Source organism: Stigmatopora argus, chromosome 21, assembly GCF_051989625.1.
Source record: "Stigmatopora argus isolate UIUO_Sarg chromosome 21, RoL_Sarg_1.0, whole genome shotgun sequence".
NCBI lineage: Eukaryota > Metazoa > Chordata > Actinopteri > Syngnathiformes > Syngnathidae > Stigmatopora > Stigmatopora argus.
The window spans coordinates 489,694-515,975 of NC_135407.1; the positions used below are offsets into that span (position 1 = coordinate 489,694).

Sequence of the window (26,282 nt, forward strand, 5' to 3'; positions counted from 1 at the left end):
CGGTATTCATAGGGTGGCTAAATAATGCACGTCATTCAATTAAATCAACAATGTTTATTTAAACGAAGGCGATACAAAGGGGGAAATGATATCGGCTATGAGTTTTAATGTTGTTGCCAAGGTCACCGAAGTTGTTTTCTTCGGTCTTTACCTAGTAGAAAAAACAAAATCCGTTTGATACAGCAATCTAGTGGACAATTTAAAAATTGCAGTTAAAAACTTGGCAAAAATAGTTTTTGTCCACAAAAAAATCCAACATTCATGCATTTTCTATCTCGCTTATCCTCACACATCCCCCAATATATTTAGTTGACTGTTTAATTCTGATAAATATTTACAAATACATCACATAGATTATTTCTGTAAAGACAAATATGTACATTACATTTCAAAGTCAGCCAAGAGAAGTGTTTGTTGAAGGATATTAGAAAAGATGATTTTTCCCCTCAAGAAATGCAGTCACCATCGGCGTCACTCTGCCTCAGCGAGGCCATTTTAGCTTCCAGATCGTCCATCGCGATGTCGTTTGTGGACTTGGCGTCGGTTTCCTCCTCCTCTGCCGCCTCCGTCGGCAGGAAAACGTGGAGCCGAGGACGGGACGGACCCGTGAAGGGACGGGAGGGACCCGTGGAGGGACGCCGGTTGCAGTTCAGCACGCAAGGTTTGCCGACAACCGAGAGCGGGGGCCCGAGGGGTCCCGGCTCTCCGACGGCGGCCGAGCGGGGTCTGCCGGGACGGGCTTTGCAGTTGGGCCGCGGGGCCGGTGACCGGCGGAGGTGGGCGGCGGGCTCCAAAGCGAGGGGGTCGGCGTCGGACCCGGGGCTCGCTGGGGATTGCCGGGGCCCGCCGAGTGGACCGGATGGACGGAGGCGGCAGCGGGACTCCAGTTGACGCCGCTCGTCCTTTGCGTGTTGAAGGGAAGGCTCGCTTAGGCTGCGTGCACACAAATGAAAGTGTTGGGTTTATTCTGGGAAGTTACTATATGTTCATTAAGCATTTAATAGGTCATGAAGCTATAAATTAATTTGTGCTATACTTTATGTTGGGAGCGAGTAAGCTCGAGGACTAGATTTCGCTTTTGGCTCACATTTTCAACGGCTACATGCATCAAGCGGTCAAAACATGAATGGAAAAGCGCAGTGTGGGTATCGCTTTCTGGCCCAAAGGTTTATCTCCCATCGGGCGTCGCTCCAAATGGCCAAGGGTGCGTGCGATGCTATCCGACGGGCTGAAAACAATTGCGCTGTAATTCCAGTCACGGGTTCATCTTGCCTCACGTCCGCACGGCGCCACGCGAAGACGAGTCGGGGCGCCGCGGGAGTCGTCCGTCCGCAAATGACAGAGCGGCGGATCGTATCCCTTTACCAAAATGGCCCACGGCGTTTTTGTTCCAACCCATCCAACGCGAGACACTTTAACCAATGAGGTTTCTGCTGAAAACAAGAAGCGCCTGAGCGCCATCCACCGATGGATTCGATGGAGAGGTTTCCTCGTATGGGTTGAAACGAAAACCTGCACCCGTGGCGGGCCTTTGGGGAATAGTTAGCCCACCCCTGCCCGCTGGCGTGCGACAGTGGCGACTCAGTACAGTACATTTTGGAGATATCAAACATCAAAATGGAGGGAAGACGTGTTTTTTTTTTTTTTTTTTTTTTTTACCTGAGTGGAGATACGTTGACGCTTCTTCCGCTACCAGGCGTTCCATCGGACGCCCCGAGGGCGGGGAGCCTGGGCGGGAAGTTCCTGGCCATCCTCCGGACGGGCGCCGGGTTCCACCGATGGCCACGCCGAGCACGGGGGGCTCATCGACGCGCCTGGTCAAGGTGGGCGGCTGGTGGACAACGCTTGGGCGGACGGACGTCGTCCGACACGCGACCCGGGAGGAATGCGCGGGGGAGTGTTGTGCTCCACCTGTGCGGGCAGCTGGCATTAATGATTCACGAGAATTATTAAAGATGGATGAGGCCCGGTGGTCAGGCGGAGCCCACCGCTACGACTAACCCCGCCCCCCACCCCGGGGTCACTTTATACGCGGCGGCACCGCTCTGAACTATTCCCAAGGCGCCGAGCGTCTCCGGAAAACTAGTTTTACGTCCGTCCTCGCGGCCAAAACGGATTTATCGCCAATGGGTTGATATGGCGACGAAAAGTTTGAGGTACAAATGAGCCGACGCCTCGTTACGGTCTAGCTTTCATTCTGTCAAAGAGATCTCCGCGCGAAAAGTTCAAGGTGTTCGGTTTTAACGGCAGATCCAATGACTCAAGGTCAGCTTTTTCGCGCCTCCCGGTGTTTGGCTCGGCGTCAAAGCGAGGGAGCAAAGTTTCACCCGGACGGTACACGGTCGATTGGTCGCCGGTCTTTTGGTCGCCCGGAATGTAAGTGATAATCACCATTTCAATGGTTGCTCAAATTCCCTAAATACAAACTGCGAATACTATTTAGTCATACTTAATTCCCTATGAATAATTAGGCTAAAGAAAAGCTCCCAATTTCCTGGACTTTGATTGTTTTTTGTTGTAGAACTTGTTAAGACCCTGACTGACGGACGTCGCTTCTTAAAGGGACAGCGCATGTACATACAAACTCTTCTACACTCACACGTGGGCTCAGTGAAACTGCTCATGGCCATTGTTGGCTTTGATTGATGCGTAGACCGTCTTGTTTTACCTTGTTTTGTCGCCGGTCTTTCGGTCGCCCGTTGTCGCGGTCAGGGCGACTGAAAGACCGGCGACCAATCGATCGACCGGCGACCAATCGATCAACCGGCGACCAATCAATCGACCGGCGACCAATCAATCGACCGGCGACCAATCGACCGCACACGCACCCGGCGGTGGAAAAGGCGTCACTTTATACGTACGTCATTCGAGGGAGCGACGTAGGCTTCCGGTGGGCTTTTTTCCTCCGTCCCGTTGTCCCGTTTAAGAAAGGGAGCGCAGAGTGTTATATTCCGCTGTTCTGTGGATAAGAAGAGAAAAATGAGGAGGACATGTCATTGGCACCAATGGACTTCACATTTCTTCTTCCTATGAGATCACTCACCTGTCACGGAGAAGAAGCCGGTCGACCGGCTACCCTCCATCGACCGGCCGACGATCCTGCGACGAGAGAGGCGCGCGGTGAGAGGCTGCCACGGAATTGGACATTTAGTGCGTCTTCGGCACGCGTCAATGTCTAAAAGCTTGCGTGATGTGAACATGCATTACGGCAGAATTGTTAATGTCTTCGGAGCGACCACGCGGTCATCGTACACAAGCGTCCGAACCGGCGCCGGCGGGGACGCGGTCGTAAAAGAGTTATTAAGACAAGCAAAATAGCCCCGTGGGAAAAGTCAAGAAAAATCGAAATGGAGCGTGCCGAGCTAAAACTTTCGCTCGTCCTGCCTGGCACCAGTCAAAAGAACAAGCAGAAAATGGGAAAAAAGTTTCGATGCTGCCGCCCAGTTCTTTGGTGGTTGTGATCGACGTGTGGAATTGTTGGGCGTAGGAGACGTGTTGGCTGGATTGCCGTTGTTCATCACAGGTCGTGTCTGTGTGTGTGTGTGTGTGTGTGCGTGTATATGTGCGCATGTGTTTTGTGTGTGTGTGTGTGTGTGTGTTAAAGTCGTCCGTCGCAAGTCGTCATCGTCCAAAGTTCCAAAACAATGCTGTTTATGGTATAATCTTTAACTTGTTAACAATCCAAATGCTCACTTTGTTGCATGAGCTAGTCAAAGAAGCTAAACAGCAGCTAGCATTCAAGGTTTTATGACCAATTGTAAAGGGGGGCGTGTCACAAAACCCTGCATTGCAATGGCCAAAACGATAAAGCGATAACGGTGAGGGAGAGGGAAAAAAACTAAAAAAGTCAAGTTAGGTCGAGGTGTTAAGCACCAAATGGGCCTTCATGGTTTTAGCATTTTAGCCATCTTGAAAATGTCTTTTTCAAAAATATCAAATTCCAGTGGTGTCGGTCAGGTCGAGTTTCAGTCAAGTCACGTCGCTCCTACTCATACGCAAATATGTATGCTAGCGGCTTCTAGGTATGGTCTGACAATGGCCCACTTGTGACTTTCAAGACCACCTTCCCCCACCTCCCCCTTTCTGTACACATGTCCAAGCTGTAAAGATATGAAAAAGAGCACGGCATTCCCCAAAAGTCCCCGCTACCCGGATACGTCGCAGGCTTGCGCTACGGCAACACAAGGTTTTTTGACACGTACCTAACGTTGGCGCCCGCCTAGGGTGGTTCTGGCATCACGCAAGCGGGTCTGGACCGCCGGGGAGGGGGCGAGGAAACGGAATGGATCACAGTGCAGATGGGCAGCTCTAGAGAACCCGGACCGCGCCCACAAAAAGGCCCGCTGGCTGCTAAGACAATGCTGAAAATGGAAGCACGCCGACTGCAACGGTGACAAAGGAGGAGCAAGTACGCCAAAACCAAACAACCAAACAATCCGCCCGCCCCACAACAGATCTGGCGTATGAAATGAGTTGAGAAATATCAGTATACGTGCCTTTAAGTGCCATCTGGAGACAGTCGGAGGAACTGAGGAATTCGCCAATTGTGTCAAGTCGAGTACAAAGTTGTGCTTTGGGAGTATCAAAGTGATCTAGAAATTTTTGTTTTTCCGTTGAGGCCATTGGAAGATTCCATAAAGTATAGAGAACGTGGATTATAGTATTGGCATTCTTCCGACAGAATGCCATGCTTTCTGTTCACAATGAAACATTTAACAGTGAGTCAATTGAGCCAAGATCATTTCAGAATTCACCATTTTGCTTTAGCGCAGGGGTCGGGAACCTTTTTGACCAAGACAGCCACAAACAATTCATATTTTCCAATGTTATTCCTTGTGAGCCATACTTTGAATTTAAAAGTCAAAATACATACATGTGAACAAGTGCCTTTTCCATTTTTTTTTGTAATTTCACCACTTTTAAAGTGGAAAAAACGGAATATTTTTTAAAAGATTCTTATGCTGTTGCTAATCAATGAGAGGGTGCATTCCAGAAGAGTCTACTGCCCAAAAAACGAAGATTAAAGGAAAAAAAATGAAGATTAAAGCAGTTCTAAATGTAATATCTCAGTTCTGTCAACAGCGATTTCCATATTTTAGCTCACAGGTTAGCAAAGAGCCAGATGCACCCATCAAAAGAGCTGCATGTGGCTCCCGAGCCATAGGTTCCCTACCGCTGCTTTAGCGGTAACACCATCAAATGTCCTGGTTGCCGTAACAAAAATGGAGTCATTTTAAATAATGTCGTCTAAGTATCGTCATGAAATTGGTGATTTACGACCAAGTAGTCTACCTATGATCGTCAATACATCAAAAGAGTCAGAGTGGTTTGGGGAACATGAAAATATTCCCTGTGGCGGTCCTTCCTAAAACACCAGAAAATACAAATCCATTAGCGCAAAACAGATGTTATATGGAAGGGAAGTCTTTTTATCTCAAATATCTTTCAAGGCCAACCCATTAATAATGCACCAGCACGGGACCCCCCCAAGTTATGTTTGGAGTCAAGTATGGGTAGTAGTCATGAAACCAAAAAAAAAATACAAAAAAACTAAAGTACTTGCACATTTCCACCAAGCAGTCCAGTCCGCCACCATGCATTCCAATTCCAAAGTGTAGTTTTGTCATTATTTCTGGCACGCGGCAAATACGACGCCATGGGAAATTTAGCGAGAAACGTGGCAGTTTTTCGATTCGGTAACATCCGGCTGGAGTCCAATCAGAGGCCAAATGGCGAGCTCAAGAGCCACCCGCTTTTTTTGACATTGCGACAACGTGCCGTCGGGTTCTGCTGGGCGGAAAGAGACCCATCTCCACAAAGCGCTACCAATGTTGGACGGGAAGCCGCCCAGTCCACTTTTTTTTTTAAAACTATGTATGCGTCAGAGCGGCACAAAGGATACTCGGTAACGTCAAGCTACCAGCGCACACTCTCTCACACGGACACAAAAAGATGGAGAATCTGCACTGTGATGCCATTCGGTCAGACGGGTGATGCCAGAAGCCCACCCGAGCGAGCGAGCGAGCGAGGACGGAGAGTAGAGGAGAGGAGAGGGGGGGGTTACGGGACGACGAGCGCATGGTGGAAAAGGGAAACCCGGACGGGACGGAGCACTTACCTTGCTATCGCGGCGCGCCGTGCAAGCATACCTGTCTGCCTCTGTGGCTGCAGTGCAAGTACAAGTCCAGGTTCTAATGTGCACTGACTCATGGAGCAGTGCGACTTGCCGACCCGTCTCTGACAAGCTGGCTGACTCGCAGCTAACGCAGTTGCGCTTTGCCAAAGACATGACACATACACACACACACACACACTGGCACACAGTGGGCCGCAATTTGTGTTACGATAAGGAAAGTTCAGGTCTACGGGAGCGATCTTACGACAATCCCATTTCTAACAACGGGTCTGAATAACACAAGTATACGACAGAAAATACGACGCTTTCTTTTTACGGTGGACCGGTAAAACAATGGTTTGGGAAAAGGGTTTAGTCACAGAAGGCTACCTGAAATCATATACAATGTGCACGTATACAAATTGTCACACATCAACTGTGCACAATTGGACGGGGGGGGGGAATTAATCCACAACTAATGAAATGTCAAAAATGAAGAGATTGCTAGTTTGCTCATTCATTCATTGATTTCAGCTCGAAAATGTCATTGTGAGAGGGGCATTTTCATGACAGTATGTTCCTCCGTTTGTTTTCCTCAGTCGCCATCTTAAGATTTCTAAATACTAAAAAAGAAAACTTGTTCCATTATTATTATAGAATTGTTACGGACACATACATGAAAACAAAGTGCACGTTTGTAACAGATATTTAGGGGGTAAAATGTTTGACAAGTACTCATTTAAATTAGGGGGGGGGGGGGATAGAATAAAAATTCAATTTATGACAAGACCTAGAAATGTATTGCAAACCTAACCCTAACCGTAACCCACCCCACCCGGGAAAAATAGTCCAATGTATTAGATATATATATTTTTTAAATGCAAGCCTACAAAATTGTGCAAATTGACAGGACAAAAACGCCACGGTTTTGCAGTTGAAAGGATTCGCTTGCTGCAAACTCATCCAGTGATTTTTATCTTACATTTGTGTTGGGGTTATTCTGGGATGTTATTATATGTTCATTAATCATTAATAGGTAATGAAGCTATATTTTAATTTGGGCTATATTTTAACATGAGGACACCTCCCATTTAATTGTTTTCAGGACTATTGACACCACGTTCCAGGCCAAGGATTGTTGATCCGAGTTAGCAAAGAAGATCTGCAAAGGACTCTTAAATTGCTTTGACTTGGATTCCGGCAGATGGCGATCATCGAATCAACTTCCGAAAATACTCGCATATCGTTTAAAAAATACTGTCGCTCTGTTTACCTTCTATGTAATTGTTTGCTTACTTGTGCAAATTCTTACGCAGGTGTTTTTGGTTTCCGACCTGATATGAAATTGTTGTGGCAGTTGTTTTTTGACCTTAATGGTGTTATTCGGTTAGCTTATGCAATTGTTTGAATCAGATGACCTCAAATGTTTTGATTACGCGCCGACTAAATTGACAGGAGGATGCCCTTTCTTCAGAATCATTCTGGACGAGGACGAGTCAGGGTGGATTCTCCTTGCAAGTTTGTAGCTAGAGTATGTCAATGATGTCTCTCTGATTTGATTAAAGTATACCTAATAATAAACCTATCAGTTTGTTTAGATGACTTAATGTGTCCAATCTTCGGCCGGCTTCCATCAGAAATGCTAGCAACTTATCTCACGGTCATAAAACTATTTTCTTTTCAATTTTAAAATACAAAATGACCGCAGTTTCCGCTTCCCCGAAGAAGGAAAAAGCATTTTTAAAAAGGCGTACGACGGCTACAGGTCCGTTAAAACGAAGGGCTATTTAGTAAACGAGTAGTCATTTTCAACTTTAGCAAAGAAATCCATCCCTCCAAAGAACAGCCATTCACAACAACTTTTGGGAAAATGAGATCAATCCTAACTTTTTCAAGCCGCTCCTAAAAACTACCATCTTAAACTTATGTCTGAATATTTCAACGACTGTTGTTGACTTTTGAATATCTTGCTTTGGATAGCTCCTCCCTTTTTACGATGGACAAACCTGTTAAAGAAAACAAATTGTACACCAAACAAACCAAATGCAGACTTTCTTAATGGATACCTGGCCGGATTCGTGCCACTTTCAAAAAGTAAACTAGATATTTCCTTAAATATCAGGTGTTGTTAGCGGCTCGTTTGCCGAATGCTTACGTGGACGTCGATATTATTTCAACAAAATAGATTCAAAGCTCTAGAAAATGGAGTGACGTTGCGTTAAATAACAGAAACGTGAGGTCCATGCCTCTTTCTTTGGCACATCTATTGCGCTTTAGCATTAATGTTACGATTGGAGCGCTGCTGCAATTTAGAGAAGTTAAATTGGAACAAATTGGACAAGTTCCTCCATTTGCTTGGTGAAAGATTCAGTATCGGTAAACTGCGGCGGCGTTCAGACTGCACGGGCTAAAAATTGTAGCTACCAGTTAACGTTGTGCGTCGAGCCAACTGCCAAAGATCTGAAAATCTCCAAATTGCCCGAAAAGTTAACGGTGAAAACCACAACGCACTTTCATTCTTGGGTAACTGACGACGCAATTTGGGATTTTTGGCAGATCGATGACACGGCACCGGGATATTATTCAAAGGATCGACGAGTCAATAACATTCTGCGGCACGTCGGGATTCGGCTCGGTCTCCAGAGCACGTCAAGGGTGAGACATTTAAACATTGGGGACATCAACAAGTCACCCTTTAGAGAGATTTGTCATGCATGTAAATAAGTCACCGTTACCTACCAATTTTGGGATGGGCGCTACCGTGAGTGACGCAAAGGCAAATGCGGGGCGGCCTGTCATGTCACAATCTAGCATCGCTTCTCGCTTGAGCTTTAAAACATTTGCTAAAGCGCTAAACAGCCTCAATTTCCTCCAGTCCAAAATCTTTATAGTCGGTCAAACCTGTTAAAGAAAGAATGTAAAGAGCACATCAACGTAACAGTGTAGAAGAATACTACATCATATCCAACAACTAGGACTAAAAGAGTAGTAGAAATGATGACAATATTGTTTACAGATGCACTACAATTGTTCCTCTCCAATGGGACATGTATGCAATATATATATATATATATGAGAGGTGACTAAAAGGGACAACCTTTAGGGATTGCCCACTCAATAAAGGGGAAACAAGTGGTGACAGGTTATGCCCCCCAAACATGAAACACAAGGTGTTATGCAAATCTATCATATGGAGAATGGACAATCAATCACAGTAGGTCACGTACGTACATACTGGTGACCCGGCATAGCAAAATGAGTGGGGTCCCCAAGGGCCAGCTAAATTAAATAATGTTCTACAATGTCACGAAACGCTTCTGTAAACACCATATCCTAGTGGTTCTTAACCTGGGTTGGATGCAACGAATCTTAGGAGTTCGGGGAGTCGATCTCGGGGCTTCGGTGGAGCGAGACACATCGAATCATCGTGTCAATTCGCGATAACGGCTTGACCATCACAGGCAGCAGATGAGCATGTGACATTGCTTGGCCAATCAGTGCTGCAAGGAATTTATAGATCTTGGATTTGGAAATATATATATATATATATATTTTTTACACTAAGGTCGGGTTCGAAACTGGTGGTGTTCAGTAGCCCCAACAAGGTTAAGAAGCACTGCCTTATCCATTCAAAAAGTAAGATTTAAACCACGGATCGACTAAATATATGGAGTAAAAGAACCTGCCTACATTACGTTGGCTCGTGCTGGCATCGAGTATGTCAGTGGCCCTCCCAAAAAAAAAAATATATATATATATATATTTTTTTTTAAATTAAAAGGTTGACCGCGTAAGGTCATTTCCTTGAAAATTAAATCTCGTAGCAAAAAAGCTTAAGCATCTGAAGATACAAGCCTCCGACTGGACGCAGGGGATTATTGTCCAAAAACACGACTACGACGAACGAACACCAGACTTTTGAGAAAGATGGTCCATTTCCAATTGGAATTGCGCTGAAAATGCGCGGCAAGTTCGACACATTGTGTTGACAATTGTCCAACGGGCGAGAAATACAATAGCCTGGCGTCAAGCCATTAGAAAAGCTCATTTTTAAAAGAAATAATGGGGGAAATATTGCGGTTGATTTTGCTGTGCCAGGTCACGTTTGTCAATGTCCCAAACAAACTTGATGGATGAGCAAAGGCAGCCGCGAGGGCGACACCAGTACGTACGAGGGAAGCTCTTTTACCTTTTCACCCACTTTTACAAGCAAACAAGCAATCCTGGAGCGTAGAAACGTTGCATGGCGTGGCGCGGCGCCCATCCGCTCAACAGACACTCGGTCAGTTGGACCTGGGGTAGCTAATCAAGCCGCGCCACGGCCATCTTGTAGGCCAGTCAGAACTCTCATCCGATACAGGCTTCCTCTTCAGACAGTGATCGCATTTATGATACAAGTAAAAACAAAAAAAGTGACTCTGGTCCCAGATACTCACTTGATGTCAAATAGGACAGATTTACAAGACCATTTTCTGGTGGTTTTGAAATGGAAGACATTGTCCAGTACAAAAGGCTGTACTAAGAACAAGTACTAGTGAGTAGATAATGTATTTGAGGTCCGACAATATGATTTTCTTACCTATACATTTTTATCTAAAAAGGATGACCAGTTAATTATTATATTTTTTTTTTGAAAGCCCAAAGTACTCGCCATTCATTTTCTATGAGATGGTTCAACTCTTAAGCATTTGATGGTAACAACGGTGTCATTTAGAATCGCTGATGGATAAGCTTTAACATTTCAAATTGATTTAGCAGCATCTTCTGGGTTTGAGGATCGTGTCAAGTCACGTTAAGAGGGAAAATACGTCTAACACGGTGAACTGCGACATAACTATGAAGGTATACAATAGCCAGACCCCCCCAAAAATGTCTGTTACCGAACGTTTATCCACCGAGCAAAGTTGAAACAAAGACTTTTGGGATTAGAGTAACTTGGTTGAAACTCTGATGGCATGTCTTTTAAATGATATCACATCCTCTGGGACGGATACGTTGTCAAGAAACGTGAAGCAACAAGAAATGTAGGACGAACCAAGCACTCTTTGGGTTAAGTAACAAAGAAAACAGCAACAACTGGCTCTTCCTCGTAAGAATGTCTCGTCTTCTTAAATCCGGCCAGGGACGAACGAGAAGGGCGGTAGAATACAGTTGTCTTTTAAGATTCTGAGTGGCCACCATTTAACAGAATGAACCAATGGGGACTGAATAAATGTGTCATTTACAACCAAACAGGAGATAAGGAATCCCCAATGGCTGACATCAAGTGGACCGACAAGGCCAGACCAGGCATGAAACCGGGTCATGTCAAGATTGGAATCTGATGCCATTAGATGAATTTTGGATTTGATCGCAAGTGGACGATGAAGCATCGCATTTGGTGCCAAGATCAAATTGCAGGAGGACGGATGCACATTTCCTAATCTGCCATGTGCTGAGATTTCTATTTTTTAAAGATTGTCATTGGCTTTCCGAGGCGGCTACAATGGCTACGGTGGCTACACTTTGGCCAAATGAACAGAAAATCAGAGGATTTCTTCTTGCTGGTCTCAAAAATGGCTGCCAAATGTTATTTTTTGCTGTTCATTCCGAAAACTACATACTTTGTTCTACGAACAATATCATACCATCAAAACGTGAAGCTATGACTAATAATGTGAGGACATAAAAGTGACTTTAACTTAAAAAAAAATGGTTCCTTAGAGCAACAGGTGACGCTTGCAAATTCATGTGGAATTGTTCTTTTGTATAGAAATGTTTTAACGCAGTTTAACAAAAGAAACCACACTGTACTAGAACACTTTTTGGGGTCTTTGATGACATCCGACTTTAGCTTAGAAGTTATCTTTAGCTCTTCCCACGTTAATGACTCATTGTGTAGAGTAATTCCAAACTACTTGTGGTAGAATACTGCATTTTTGCTACTGCGGATGGAGGACGTTAAGTCATTTAGAGAAGTGTGATGTACAAAAGTTAGCTTTAGCAGTCAACCCAGCCCAGATATTTTTTAAGCAACTACAACCTGATTTTTATGACCTATCGCTGCCATATACTAGCATATATTTGGACTATAACCACTGTGCAACCCTAGATTTTTTTTTGTCCGTGTTTGAACGCAAGAATAATATTAGGTTTGGCCAAATGTAACCCAATTTTGTCTTTATTGTAACATGCTCTAGAAGTGAATGGCACAAACACAGCCATGGAAAATCGAGAAGAAGAAAAGACAATTCACGACGAATCACAGAAGAGTACATCTAGATTATAAAGAAGAGAATTATACAGGGGTCAAAAACAGCTGATGGGGAAGTCTAGTCTAATTATCCCCTACTAGTGACAATGCAAAATTTAAGAAAAAAAATTGAACAAAACGAGTCTACTGACTGACCATAAAAGAAAGTGTCATGATAAAATGCAACATTTGGAACTTAAATACAAACTGAGTCACCATATTGTTTTGTCTTTTTTTCTGTTTAAGGGGAAAAGGGAGCTTGTACAAAAAAAAAAACAAAAAAAAAAAAGACTTCGGCGAGAAGCATTTTTTTTTTTAGAAACGAGCTTTCTTAGCAGGACCCTCAAAATCTTCACGGGCCCTGCCGCCGTAAGAGGCGTTACCGGGCCCCATCCCCCGGGGTACGCTCTGTGCGTAGCGCTCGTTGCGCTGCGTTCGTGCGTGCCAGCCGGGAAGGAAGGAAGGCCCAGGGCGATGTTCAAAAAGGGGCGGGGCCAGTTCGTGTCCAAGTGGAGTTGGATGTACGCGTGTGCGGATAACAAGGGGGTATCGATTTACAGGGGTTTGGTGGTTTTTTGTGGTTTTTTTGTTTTGTTTGTTTGTTTTAAGACAACAAAAAGCAGCAGGCCACACATCCGGAGAAACCGTGCGTTGCGATATGAAGGTCCACAGGTGCCACAGGTTACATACGGAAAAGGAAGAGAGGGTAATGCTTTCGTTAGTCAGCGCCAAGCCGAGCCCGTGGTCAATACCGGCTGCGCCGCAAGTAGGGCCCCATGAAATCCATCCGTGGGATTTGAACAATTTCAGAGGAGAAAAAATAAGGGACCGCTACGTTCAAAAGCTAACGTCGAAGTTGACGGCCCGCGTTTTGACGCGGGCCATCAAACTCCGGCTCAATTCGAGTGGCGACTGGTGAAATTATCGTCCAAAAGTCCCTGTAAAGTGAAGTCACGGGGTTTCTTTCATGAGGAGGTGCTCTAAAGTGGTGGAAAGACCCCCCCCCCCCCACACACACACTAGTAGAAGCCCACTTTCGTGCGCCGGGTGTCACAGCGGACTCAAAGACCAGAGTTGGAAGCAGACGAGCCAATCTCCATGACGCCAAAACTCTAAATGGGCCGGGTCTGATTGCAACACAACAGAGGAATATGATGTTCAGACGTGGGTGATGCCATTTTGAAAAGAAAACTTCACTTTAGCTTCACTTTACAGGGTCTTTCATGAACGCTTGCCAATTTGGTCAAACTACTTTAGCGACAAATTGTCAAAGAGAATAAGGGCGTAAAGGAAATCAGATTTCATAGGGTCCTACAATTCAAAAACATACTTGCACCTATTGTTACGATATCATCAAATACAAGTATTAGAGCGCCAAAAAATGCCCTGGTTCCCTCTTAAAGGATGCTAATGCATCCGATATTTCACTCCCCACAAGAGATACCAAACTAGAAATGTAAACATTGTGATCGTTATGGTTGGAAAATCTTCAACTGGTATTGAATTAAATGCAATACAAAACTAGATGGAATGTTCAAACGGATTCTTTGTTAATGTCATCTCATTGTTTCAATGATATGCCTGCCTGCCATAAGCACATCCCAAAAAAAGGTTGGAAAAAGTTGAGCAATGATTAAAAAAATGTAATAACGATTCATTTGACTCATGGTAGACACATTGGAAAGGTCCTCAATAGGACGAACTGAGGTAAATTTACGTTTGAGTAAATAGTCCAACACTAAGAATATTTCTGTTGATGAAGCAGCGCGTTGCGGTTATCAAATACAAAATGAATTGTTTGTAAAAACAATCCAAGTTTGAGGCCATAGATTAAATCAGTACGGTTGAATATACTAACTAGGTAGGAAAGAAAGAAGATGCAATACACGGAACGGACGCCATTGTTTTACACCGTGTCCGGATTTCATTGGAATCATCTAAAAGCAGGAATATCAAGTATCGGCTAGAGTTTTCTTTCCGCTACGACTTACTCAAATGCCTCCGAGTGCAAATATGCACACGGGCTTTTTTGCCCATTTCTTGGACTATCGGCCAAAATTTCACAAGGGCAACCTTTGTTGGTACATAAGCCGTAGGTTGCATTCTGGGATATTTATCCCAAACGGCAAGCGGGCGCAAGGTTCAAAACGTGGAAAATATTAGCGGCTCTAGTATGAAAACAAGAAAATAAGAATAATAGTCATTTAATATTGTCGATTTTGTATCTAGACTGTGATTCTCAAGCCAGTTTATCTTGGCCATCCAGAAAACAGTAGTTGTGTTCAATACGGTCAAACTTTACAAAGCCTGACACCGTAAGGTCCTTAAAAAGACAACTCGTCAAATATAGCACAACCCCCCCCCCCCCCCCCCCCCCGAGTGTCGCACGTACTGAAAAACAACCACATTTTGTAAGCATATTTTTCACATTCCTTATTAAAGTTGCAAAGTAGCGATATTCTCCAGCAATCAACGCCAGAAAAAGTCAGGCCAACGGTACATTCTGCTCAAATCAAACCACTGGAGCTTTCTGCCTGCCGTCCCCCGCCCCAGGAATTGATCAGATGAAACTTCATCTTTGTGGTTTGGCTGTCGGCCTGCACTAAAAAGGCCTTGTAAAAAAAAAATTAAAAAAATACAGGTAGCGGAAATGCCTACTTGTGTCAGAGTATGTGAGGTGGGTTGCACGAGAGGACGACAAAAAAACACAAGAGCTTCACTGCATTTCTTCTCGTTACGCTTCGGACTACTGGAACGGCGACCAATGACACCGAGCGGTCAGTACAACCATTTCAAAAGACTGGTCGACTCCAAGAAAAAGTGCCTGTCCCGCTCACAAAAGACAGGGCTTGCAGTAGGGACGCACAGCACAAGATGTGTTTTGACATGACGGAGCAGGTTGAAGGATTTAGTGCAGGCCGTCAGTTAGCCTTTTCGGCATCAACCACGGATAAAAGCCAGGGGGGGATTGGATTGGCTGGTACACGGTCGATTGGTCGCCCGGATGTTTGGTCGCCCGGACTTTTGGTCGCAGTTTGGTCGCCCAAATGATGACAGAGAGATGGAGAGTTTAGACTCTAAACTCTCCCTCTCATCATTTGGGCGACCAAACCGCGACCAAAAGTCCAGGCGACCAAACGGCCGGGCGACCAAACGTCCGGGCGACCAAACGTCCGGGCGACCAAACGTCCGGGCGACCAAACGTCCGGGCGACCAAACGTCCGGGCGACCAAACGTCCGGGCGACCAAACGTCCGGGCGACCAAACGTCCGGGCGACCAAAAGACCGCACACGGGATTGGCTTGGCTTAATTCGGCGCCAGATCAAAAAATAATAATTTGATGCGACAATGGGCACCTGCGCCGATCAACAAGTGAAAAGGTGGCGGCCCACCCGAGGAGAAACGCCAGAGCACACGCGACTTTGAGAAGGGATCTTGCCCAAAAATGGGATACGTTACCATGTCGTTGGTCATCTGGGATCCCGGAGAGTTTCCCATTTGCTGCTGTCCCTCAAATCCCATTCCACTCATGGCGAAGTTTTGGGCCACGGTGCCGTAGGACATATCTGGAATGGAAAATAACAGCTCAAATACAAAGTAGACTCTGGCTGCACTGTCATTTGTTGTTGTTGTTTTTTGTTCTGTAAAAATCCTTTGATGCCATTCGTGGATTTCACATTGAGAAAATTGCACATTTATGTGGCGCTTAACCGTATGAAGCTTAAAATGACGCAAAAATAGTGTCTTTTGTTAGCTTGCAGCTGCACAGAATTGAAAAAGTTTCAAGGCAGATGTCTTATCTAACAGTTTCAAGTCCTCATGGTTGCGCCCTTGAAAAATTAAAAAAACACTGAAATGGCTAATTGCTTGTATTTAACGAGTGGTGGCAAAAGGAATGGAACCTACCTCCCATCCCCATGGCACCAGAGGAACTAATTCTCATGTCTCTCTCCCTCTGAAAGCAAAATAAAATGGACAATAAATCCAAAATGCCATTTTGGTTCCTCGTTGGCCAGGCGTCTCACGACTCACGTCCATGTAGTTGCCCATCCTGTAGCTCTCCTCTCGCTGGCGTCGCATTTGTTCCTCCATCTCCCTCTTGTGGAGCATCTCCTCTTCGCGTCTGCGACGCTCCTCTTCTTGTCTGCTCGTAAAGAGCGCACGCTCCGAGTCTCGTCCCACGGGTGGCGCAAGAGCGCGGCGTTCCGGCGGGGCGGACGTCGGCCCGTACCTCAACTGCAACTCCTTCCTCTTTTGCATCTCCTGACTGTGTATTTCTTCCATGCGGCGAAGTTCCTCCTGCCGCCTCATCAGATCTACGAGAGAGATGGCGTTCAGAAACGCGGCGGCCCGGAAGCGACTCGCCGGAGCTTTTTGCCGCCTTACCCTGGCGGAGCATGTTGGCCTGGTGCTCGTGGTAAGCGTCCTCCATCTCGCTTTCCAGCTTCTCGCGAGCTTCACGCATGTTCTTCTCCACCTGCTGCCTCTGCTGCTTTTCCATCTCGTCGAGTGACTTCCAGCGTTTGGAGTACTCGAACTCAAAGGTGCCGGGACGGGCAAAGCGCGGCGGTTCCTCTCGCTCACTGTTGTGGCAAGACGGCGTTCAATTAATACCGGGGATCCAAGATGGCGCCGTTCACGCGGGAGCCAGTGGGAATAGCTCTGTACACTCTTATGTTTTTCGTGTTTTACAGCCCTTCTATCTTTTTTTCTGATTACACTTTAATATTTCTTAATACATCCCTTTTTACTTTACTTTGTACTTTATACTTTAATGTTTTTACAACTTTCCTTGTTCTGTTAGCCTGGCTTCTTTCGGCTACTTTTTTTTTTGGAACCATTCAACCATGCCTACGCTGTCACACACACGGGACCAGCTGTTACAATACGCAGCAGAAGGAGCAACACCTCGGGGCCGCCGGAGTTTCGGAGCTGGACAAAAGTGCCGGGAGGAGAGGCAACGCTTCTGACCAACCATTCCATCGTGGGATAAGATGGAAGAGCCGTCGGCGCTTACCGGCAACAGAGTCGAGGAGTTCTGCCCTGCTGCTGCTTTCTTCAGCTCCAGACTACTGAGGAAGTGTGTGGATAAGCTTGGAAGAGTGACTCTGCATATTCTCTACCTCGGTCACAGTCTGCAGAAGTTCCCCATCTCGTGGAACGTGGAAGACTTCCTGTGTGTGGTTCCAGTTTTTGTCCAACTTTACGTCTTTTTGAGTCTATCCGTTTTTGCTACCGAAATCCGTAGCTCGTTTTGTGTTTTTGCTGCTTTTCTATCTTAATGATTTTGTGATTCTTAATGATCCCATTGACTTTGATTTGCTTTGTACTTTGTGCTTTTGCTTTGTTGTTCTGCGGCCTTTGCGACTGTACTGTCTAACTTCTAACTATGCCTTTTCTTGCTACTGTCACAATGAAATTTCCCGAATACGGGATGAATAAAGTTATCCAATCCAATCCGATGCACAATACTTGAACGGGATGGAGAAATATTTGAGCAAAGACACACTCACGCTTGATATCTGGCGTTCTTCTGTGCCAGTTTCTCGGGAAGTCCATCTTCGTTGTCGCACTGCTCCAGAGGCTCCACGATGACGGGCCTCGGCGACCTGAAATAAAAACACGAGCGTGAACGATGTCGCTAAGACGAGGGCTTCTCACATAAAAAGGGAGGGAATGGCGATTTGAACGTCTCGTCGGGCGTGCGAAACTTTCGTTCCGGATAGAACTTACGTGGTGAGCAGAAAGACGCCCTCGTTGCAGCGGTCCAGTGCCTTCCTGGCCAGGGGCTTGGAAGCGAACTCCACGATGCCCTTGCCGGTGGAGCGACCGCGATCGTCGACGATGACGACGGCCCTCTCAACCATGCCGAACTGGGAGAAGGCCTCTTCCAGCAGTTCATTGGACACGTAAGGCGAAAGGTTCTTGACCGATAGCGCCGCAGAGTGCGTGGCGAAGCGAACCCGGAGGTTTCTGTTCCTCATAGGCAGGTCGTCCAATTCGGCTTTTGCTACCTCGGCAAGCGCGCGGGACTCCTGGATGAAATTTAGGACGACGCATGTGTCAACGTGGAGATTAAAATGCCTTCTCTTTGCTTGGGGATTATTAAATTGAAACTCACCAGTCGAATGAAACCAAAGCCTTTCCCTTTGTTGATGAACACTTCGCTCGGTTCTCCGTACTTGGCGAAAATCTTCCTGAAATTTTCCTCCGTGATATCACTTGGGAGGTTGCCAATAAACAGACGGCATCTTTGCGTGTATGTTTTCTCGCCGGGTTTCAGTAACATGGACAGTGTTGCCCTGAAATTTTCCTGCCAAACACACACAAAACAAAAACTGTTTACATATAGCTACGAAATGCAATTTGACACGGGGGCACAAATAAGTAAATGGTGGCTTTCTTTCTCTACGTTGCCATTTTTATTTATCTCGTTTCGACGGTCGAATGCGGACTAACTCAACTCTATTCATCACCGTCGACCCTTAAATACCAATTTAGAGAGGATATAATTATTATTATTTTTCTACGAAATGTAATTTGACACGGAGGGGGCACAAATAAGTAAATGGTGGCGTTCTTTCTCTACGTTGCCATTTTTATCTCGTTTAGACGGTCGAATGCGAACTAACAACTCTATTCATCGCAGTCGACCCTTAAATACCAATATAGAGAGGTTATAATTATTATTATTTTTAAAACTACGGAATTATTAACTGTGGCGAATTGTTTTTACACAAAATGGCGGTGAACACGGGTACGTTTAATTTGACACATCCAGACGGGCGGCTACGCGAGACAAATGAGGAAAGCATTAAGGAATGACTTGTCCGTAGCACCGCCCGGTCGGAGTGCTTCATGACGCAAATTGAGCACGTCACGAGTACAAAAAGAGCCTTTCATGTCAAAATCGAGTCTTTCGGATAGTGAAAAACGTGCATAAAAACACAGAAAAAAATCTACTAACCTGGGATTGGCTCTCGCCTGTGCTCATTCCCGCTGTCTCTTGCTTAATAATAACATTATTCTGAGGCTGACTCTTCGGACCTGGCCTTGGATTTTGTTGATTCTGTTGATTCTGTTGTGGGCCCATCCTCTGGTTTTGTTGCAACATGCCTGGCCTCTGGTTTGCCTGCTGGCCCGGCCTCTGATTCTGTTGATTCTGCTGCTGTCCCGGTCTATGGTTCTGGTGTCCCGGCCTCTGGTTCTGCTGGTTTTGTTGTTGTCCTGCCCCCCTCTGGTTCTGCTGATTTTGATGTTGCCCCGACCTCTGGTTTTGTTGATTCTGTTGCTGTCCCGGCCTCTGGTTCTGTTGTTTGCCGCCTCCCTGATTCTGTTGATTTTGGTGTTGGCCTCCCTTCTGGTTCTGCTGGCTCGGCTGTTGTCCAGGCTTCTGACTCTGCTGGTTTGCTTTCTGATTCTGCTGGGTTGGCTGAGGGGCCACCTTGGGACTCGTCAGGTTCGTAGCTTGATTCTGTTGCTGCTGTGGTCCGCTAGAATTTCCAGTAGGCGACTTGACCTGCGGGGTCTTGTTGGCCGGGTTCGACTGCGCGGATGCGGGTGTTTGCTTGACCTGGGGCTGATTCTTGGTCTCCGCGGCGGCGGCGGCGGCGGTGGTGGTGGTTTTCGTCGTCGTCGTCGTCGTAGTCGTCGCGGCCGCCGCCGCCTCCTTCAGTTTGTCCATTGGGCCTTTCATGGTGAGAGCAGGCCCGGGGCTTGGCGGTGGGATGAGAGGCAAGGCCTGGTTGTTTTGGCTCTTCTGGTTACTTGACTGCTGTCCCCGGTTGAAGTTGTTGTTTCCTCCCCGGCGGTTTTGGTTCTGGAAAGGGTGGTTCCTGAAATTAGGGCTTCCCATTATGCTACCCCGCATCGGGCCTCCAACTCCACCACCTCGGCGAGGCTGAAAATTATTCATCCCCATGCCCCCACGGTTATTAAAAAATCGAGACATCGTTCCTTACTATCCAATGTGTATATAAATTGCTAGGGAAAAAGGTTATAGAGCAAACACGCTACACTTGCTGTGACTTTAACGTGTTAAAATGGCGACCGGCGGTTGTGTTGAAAGCAGTCTTTCTTCCTCGGAGACGTAGGCCGTGCCTTGTCATTTCATTGGTCAGCTTCCCCCATTCTGTCAATTCATTGGTCCATTTTCTTCACCCACCACGGGTTGTTCGGCCTATGCACGTAATTGGTCAATTCGAGAAAGTAGGTGGAAACAAAAGTGACGTTGGAAACAAAAGTGACGTTGTTTCGGGATCGAATGTTCACCGAATACAACTACTACACAAGTATACACACGTATATATACTACTGTATTTAGAAAAACACAAAGGTTTTCCAACGAGAAATAAAGCTTACGCCACAAGACTTGTCCCGTAAAGTAAATTGTGATGGCGTTTTTGTTCATACCGACTTACTTGGTTTCTGAATTCCAATGTTTGTGCGTCACAAAACGTTTTACACCGAATGCTAACAAATTGCTCAAAAGGGATACGTCCATACAACCACTAAAGTCCGAGATCCGACTTAAAACAGGGCCAATAAACAAATACACAGGTTTTTTTGTCATTTATTCTGCATACAGGTGCTTGGAAACAGAGACCACCAGTCTCACATTACTTAATGGCCATCATTATAAACAACACAATCAAAGGATGAGATGACAACAGTGGCAAAAACACACAAAAACCTTGTTACACAATAACATGGAAAGAAAACGAGAATGTGTGACACTGCCACACGTTGGAATAAAAAAAAATACACAAGTGAGGCAGCAGTCAGAGGACAAAAATTAAGTTATTTTGTGACCCAAGTGAGACATTCATTGATTTGTCAAAAACAATCAAGGTTGTTGTCTTTCCTACGTTTCCAAACAAGATTGCCAACAAAACAAAAAACAAAAGGAGAGTAAAAACATTCATGGAAACTGGAAAAAAGAAAACAGAACAATTGACAAATGTATTTTACACACCTGACTCCTTAGACTGACATTTCCTTGTATTTGGATGTTCTGGGTATTTTTGATTTGGAAGAGAAATTTTTTTTACACTAATTATTTTTTTACACTAATTATATTTTTACCAGAGCCCCTCCTCCCCCGGTGTACTATTGCAACTTTATGAAACGTTCAAAAGTCAGTTAGGCCGTAACTTGAAGGAAATCTAATTCATGAGCAATTTAAATTTCAAGTATTATTTTGTTTTGGGGAAACCAACCAAAACTCCTAATCATATAAAAAAATAAAAAGATTTGGAAGAAGGTTGCCGATTGGTGGCATATGAAAGAGAAAACGATCAAAACGGGATACAGGAAGTTGATACAAATGGCCAACATAATCAAAAGGAATGTTTTGCATTCTCCTGTCGGAAGCGACGAATTGTGAGGATGGGCTTGGTTTTTGTCGTATTTCTATCCAATTGGCGTTCGTGCGTGCGTGCGTACGGAAGGTCGGAAAGAAGTAGAGGCGCTCATGGCTGTTTCCTGTTCGGGGAATGACAAATCGGGGTCGAGAGGTCAGTGTCACGAGCGAGGAACGAGGGGGGGAGTCACAGTAGGGGTCCGGACGAGGTCAGATTCGAGGCAAGTGCTTCTCGATGAACTCCTTTACCGCCAGCATCTCCTGCGGACACGGAGAAGATACGTGGGGCGGCCATTGTCTTAGCCAGACCGCTACGTGGTGGGTGACCTTTGCTACCTGAGTGCAGGATGAGTGAGAGACCCCCGGGTAGGTCTTGAAGCTGATCATCTGCGGGTTGACGATGTACTTCAGCTTCTCGGCCGTCATGGCGCCGAACTGCACGGGGATCATTTCGTCCTTCTCGCCGTGGCACTGCAGGATGGGCAGGCTCTTGTTGCCGCTGAACGCCTGCACGACACACGCTCGATTTGATGGTGACGCTTCGCTTCACGCGGCCAAAAAATGTCAAGCTACGTACCAAAGGGAAGCTCTTGTGAAGCGGCAGCCAGCAGCTGAGGGCTACCACGCCGGCCAACTGGTGCTGGCAGGTCAAGGCCGTGTACAAGGACAAGGCCCCGCCCTAGCGGGAGAACAAGAGATCATTTTGGCTCAAAAATGGAGTTTTTCTAACTAAAAGAAACGGCCACCTCGACATTCTCACCTGAGAGAAGCCGCCCAACATGATGCGGTTGGGAGGGATGCCATTTTTGGCCTCGTGTTCAATGATGGCCTTGACTGCAATCAAGACAAAAGAGGGACAAGTGTCCAAAAAAATGAAATAGAAAAATGCGGCTTCGTTTTCCTACTTTCACATATACAACATGACCACTTGAGGGAGCTATACTGTATTCTTTATACATATTGTGATTGCAACACAGCGTTATTAATATTATCATGTAAACACGGGCAAACTGTACCAGTCGACATGCATCTCTCTATTTATTTAGTTTAGCTGCACCGGAACGCCGTACGGAAGAAAGAAAAAAAAACTTACTTTTGTCAGCCGCCTTTTTGATCCCAGACTCATCCTCGGGGGTTTCCGGGCTGATGCCCATGAGGTCGAACCTGCGCGCAAGACACAAAATGGTGGTTCGTGTTGCCGCCTTTGCCTCACAATTCTTACCAGGCGGGCATTATGACGTTCATGTTGAGGGTGACCGGGATCCGCGGCCTGTAACAAGACAAAAAAGGGAGCTTTCTGAAAACTACATGTGGGGATTTCAGTGACTAATTGGAACAAGGGGGAGTGGGGGGGTTTAGACGGGAGGGTGAAGCCTTCTAAGGGCACTCACGCGTTGGGGCAGATGAACTTGACGTGAGGCAACTGGATCCCTGTCAAGGTTTCGGCCCACCCGTGCCTGAAAACACAAAATCAATTAGACCGGTGTGGTCTTTTTTTGTGCCGTGATGAGAGTTGAGCGGAGGTCAACTCGTCCAACTTTTGTCCACTCTAAGGACTCAGGGCAATTGGGATATACAGGCGCTCCCCTACTTACGAACATTCGAGTTGCGAACAACGCTACATACGAACATGTCTGCCAATATGGCATATCAAATATTGAACGTTGCACAAAGGTTGCAAATCAATTGAATGATGCCATAGAGTGCTACCTCATCATTTATGATGAAAAAAAAGAAGAAAACTGTGCAATGGTCTTTAGATGGCTTCTTTGGGCCACTTTCTAGTAAATCCTCCAGGGAAGATACTCATCAACCCTCATCTTCTCCTCGACCCTCAACTTGAAGTTACGGAGGAGGAAGTCACTTTTGAAACCTATTCCAGCGACGACGAAGACCCTCTCATGATATAAAATCCTCCTCTTCCTCCTCCTCCTCCTCCTCTTCCATCATCTCCTTAAGCATCGAGTACATCTTCCAAAAGTAAGTTAAACTTCATTTTATTTATCTTATTACGTATATGTACATACTGTGTGTTACTTATACAAGCCTTAAACCTACTTATATAAACCTTCAATATACTTATATAGGCCTTAAACATAAATTATAATACAAAATTTAGCACTGAAGCAACTTACGAAAAAATTAACCTTACGAACAATCGCTCGGTACGTAACTCGTTCTTAAGTAGGGGAGCGTCTGTAGTTTTAGCCTAAACCGAGTGGCTGGCTTACCCCGTGTCTCCCAATCCATGTAGAAAGATCACCTGGAACAAATACAAAGGGAGAATGTCGTTCAACCGCTTTTGGTGAATCTTTGGAGGTTTCCTATGACTCACCGCCGCGGTCTCCTTCTCATTCCCGGACACCGTGACGGCCTCGGCGAGCAGCGGCACAGACATGTTGTTGCCACACATACACTGGGAGAGAGTCTGGAAAGACCAGAAAGGGCCAAATACCATGAGAATTTCAACAAGTCAGCGCCTGGCTGGTCATTTGCAACATCAACTAGGCCACCGGGTCTATAAATAAAACAAGATTTGAACTCGTATATGTTGAATTTGCCATACTTTTTCTCTCTCCTGGAAACGCCTAGTTATAACGTCCACTTTCTGCCAGATTACGCACCTATCGGCCGGAAAACATCACAAATAAGAGCGTCGGGGCACGTGGTCTAAGATTAGTCAGCGAAGTCATAAAAGCCCTTCCTTGATGCCCTATGACGATGCGATGATGCGGACCCAATTTGGCGTATGTTTTGGTTAATGTGTAAACCTGGCGCCGGCTAATGCTTGACCTTCAATGTTAACATTCCAACGGCGTCTGGTCCCAGCGGCCTAACCGCCACGTGACATACCGACGGGCTTTTTTCTCATCCAAAATCGCGCTTTCTGGGGAAATTTACTGTAGAATGGCACGCATTTTAAAAACCCAGGGCCCGATTCCCTTTTAAAAGCCATCACGAGTGTGCCACGCGAATGACTTGAATTACATCGAAGACGCACGCCGCCTATTTGAATGAAAGGGGCCTCGTCAGAAGAACGTAGGATGGCAAGACGAGAACAATACTCTCTCTCACACAAAGTCTAATGGGCGCACGGTCACATCTTTTCCGGTTTTAGCGCGCAGCCCATCTCGAGCTACTCGCCGCGTAGGCACCTTTAAAAAGAGAAGTTTTCAACCAACATGAACATGGATGTGTTCGGTCATGCAATTTCACCAACACTTTATATCCCACTTCATAATCCATTAAAAAGCAGAAATGCCCTTATTACCAACAATGAGAAAAATAAAAAAAAAAGTACTTTAAATTTGGATTACAATTGGTAATCAATTGCAGTTGCTTGGGGGGGGGGGGCTTGAGGGACGCCACAATCTACTCCACAGAATTGGCCATTTAAAACGAGGACATGGTCGCGAACCCCCCCTCGTGGGGTTCCGTTCCATCTCTTCTACCCTGGCAACCTGCACTTGACGTGTATTTTGTGAAAAGTGAACATATAAGTGCGTAAATTCATTTGATTTTACCTCATTGACAGTATTAAATGTTTTTTATACAGAAAAAAATCTATCAAATGACAATTTTATTCTGATTTGATAGGGCCTTAGACGTCGTTTCCTTCCGTCTTGTACATTTGTGTAGGCGACAATCAAATTTTAGCGACGGGGATTTCTTGCTAGGAGCCCCAAGAGACCCTAGCAACGCCACGGCAGACACTAACCCGCATCTTTTCCCACCCACAACTACAAAAGAAGGCAGCATTCGGACGAAGCAGCCCGCGGCTGGCTAGTTCAGACACAAATGGGAGGAAAGAGCAAGCTGACGGGCAACGGTGGCGGCTAGCGCGAACCTCTGTCGAGCCGTAGGAGGACAATGGTGTCTGTCTTCTTCGTTTCTGTCTCCCTTAAACTCCATCCCTCCCCCCTTCCTCGCGACGGCATTCAACGGTACAATAAAACTCTCGGTCCGACTAGTCCTCTACTCCCCGAGACGGATCAAATCTCGGTTAATCCCAGCCCCCGACACACACACATTCAATGTTAGCATAGGCTAACATATAAAGTATCATTGTTTGCTACCGGCGTCTGCGTCGGTTTCCGGCCGCGACAGCGAGAAGCTCAAATGTCATAAAATTGCCACCGCGAAGGCAAAGACGAACCTCGGAGGGAAGGCCAAAAGGGCTCCGAAAAGGAATTAAAGCTGAGAAATTTTAGTTACGAAAAGGGTGGAGGAATTGGAAGCCGCGGCCCGCTAGTAGCCGACCCCAATGGTAGCATTCACTCACCGATGCTGCTGTCCAAGTTCACGAACAAGCGGAACTTCCGTTTGCCGTCTGCACACCAGCCAGGGGCGGAGCGTGTCGACGTCACTGATAAAACACGCCCACGACGGAAAATGAAAGTGTAATGAAACCCCGTTCGATCGCGGTTTGGTTTTCGCGGCCTAGTATTCGCTTTTTTAATAATAATAATAATTATTATTATTATTATTATTATTATTATTATTATTATTATTATTATTATTATTTTGCACGTCATTCCACTCCTGACCTATTTTAATGTACTTTACAAGGAGA

General features: G+C 45.9%; 2 protein-coding genes across 6 annotated transcripts; both read right to left on the bottom strand.

Moving 5' to 3' along the window:
- Positions 1 to 34: 34 nt before the first annotated feature.
- On the bottom strand, positions 35 to 20,425 carry sfpq (splicing factor proline/glutamine-rich). 4 transcript variants are annotated; one of them, XR_013297722.1, is made up of 13 exons: positions 19,316 to 20,425; positions 18,470 to 18,661; positions 18,082 to 18,383; positions 17,862 to 17,957; positions 16,735 to 16,931; positions 16,580 to 16,664; positions 16,381 to 16,492; positions 16,255 to 16,303; positions 15,808 to 15,914; positions 3,044 to 3,099; positions 2,862 to 2,959; positions 1,660 to 1,911; positions 35 to 933 (listed from the first exon to the last, which is right to left on the bottom strand). XR_013297722.1 is itself a non-coding variant. In XM_077590083.1 (10 exons), exons 1-10 carry the CDS (start codon positions 20,297 to 20,299, stop codon positions 12,663 to 12,665), a joined length of 2,238 nt encoding a protein of 745 aa, XP_077446209.1. In that variant the 5' UTR covers positions 20,300 to 20,425; the 3' UTR covers positions 12,260 to 12,662. The 4 variants fall into 4 exon arrangements, 2 of the variants coding, with proteins under 2 accessions (XP_077446209.1, XP_077446208.1); XR_013297721.1 differs by having other exon boundaries at positions 1,660 to 1,923; XM_077590083.1 differs by lacking the exons at positions 35 to 933; positions 1,660 to 1,911; positions 2,862 to 2,959; positions 3,044 to 3,099 and adding an exon at positions 12,260 to 12,776.
- A 986-nt stretch (positions 20,426 to 21,411) lies between these two features.
- Positions 21,412 to 26,108, bottom strand: lypla2 (lysophospholipase 2). Of its 2 annotated transcripts, none has more exons than XM_077590919.1 (10): positions 25,992 to 26,108; positions 24,045 to 24,137; positions 23,941 to 23,972; positions 23,101 to 23,166; positions 22,932 to 22,979; positions 22,803 to 22,873; positions 22,470 to 22,543; positions 22,287 to 22,388; positions 22,046 to 22,216; positions 21,412 to 21,970 (listed from the first exon to the last, which is right to left on the bottom strand). In XM_077590919.1, exons 2-10 carry the CDS (start codon positions 24,120 to 24,122, stop codon positions 21,920 to 21,922), a joined length of 693 nt encoding a protein of 230 aa, XP_077447045.1. In that variant the 5' UTR covers positions 24,123 to 24,137; positions 25,992 to 26,108; the 3' UTR covers positions 21,412 to 21,919. The 2 variants fall into 2 exon arrangements, with proteins under 2 accessions (XP_077447045.1, XP_077447046.1); XM_077590920.1 differs by lacking the exon at positions 25,992 to 26,108 and adding an exon at positions 25,866 to 25,988.
- Between the last annotated feature and the right edge of the window lie 174 nt (positions 26,109 to 26,282).

Excerpts from the sequence above, each read along its gene's own strand:
- sfpq (XM_077590082.1), bottom strand. The coding sequence starts at position 20,299 with ATGTCTCGATTTTTTAATAACCGTGGGGGCATGGGGATGAATAATTTT. Across the intron at positions 18,384-18,469 it reads GCTTTGGTTTCATTCGACTG|GAGTCCCGCGCGCTTGCCGA; the intron begins GTGAGTTTCAAT and ends AATTTCATCCAG. Across the intron at positions 16,665-16,734 it reads GGCCAACATGCTCCGCCAGG|ATCTGATGAGGCGGCAGGAG; the intron begins GTAAGGCGGCAA and ends TCTCTCTCGTAG.
- lypla2 (XM_077590919.1), bottom strand. The coding sequence starts at position 24,122 with ATGTGTGGCAACAACATGTCTGTGCCGCTGCTCGCCGAGGCCGTCACG. Across the intron at positions 23,973-24,044 it reads ATGAGAAGGAGACCGCGGCG|GTGATCTTTCTACATGGATT; the intron begins GTGAGTCATAGG and ends TATTTGTTCCAG. Across the intron at positions 22,874-22,931 it reads AACGTCATAATGCCCGCCTG|GTTCGACCTCATGGGCATCA; the intron begins GTAAGAATTGTG and ends TCTTGCGCGCAG.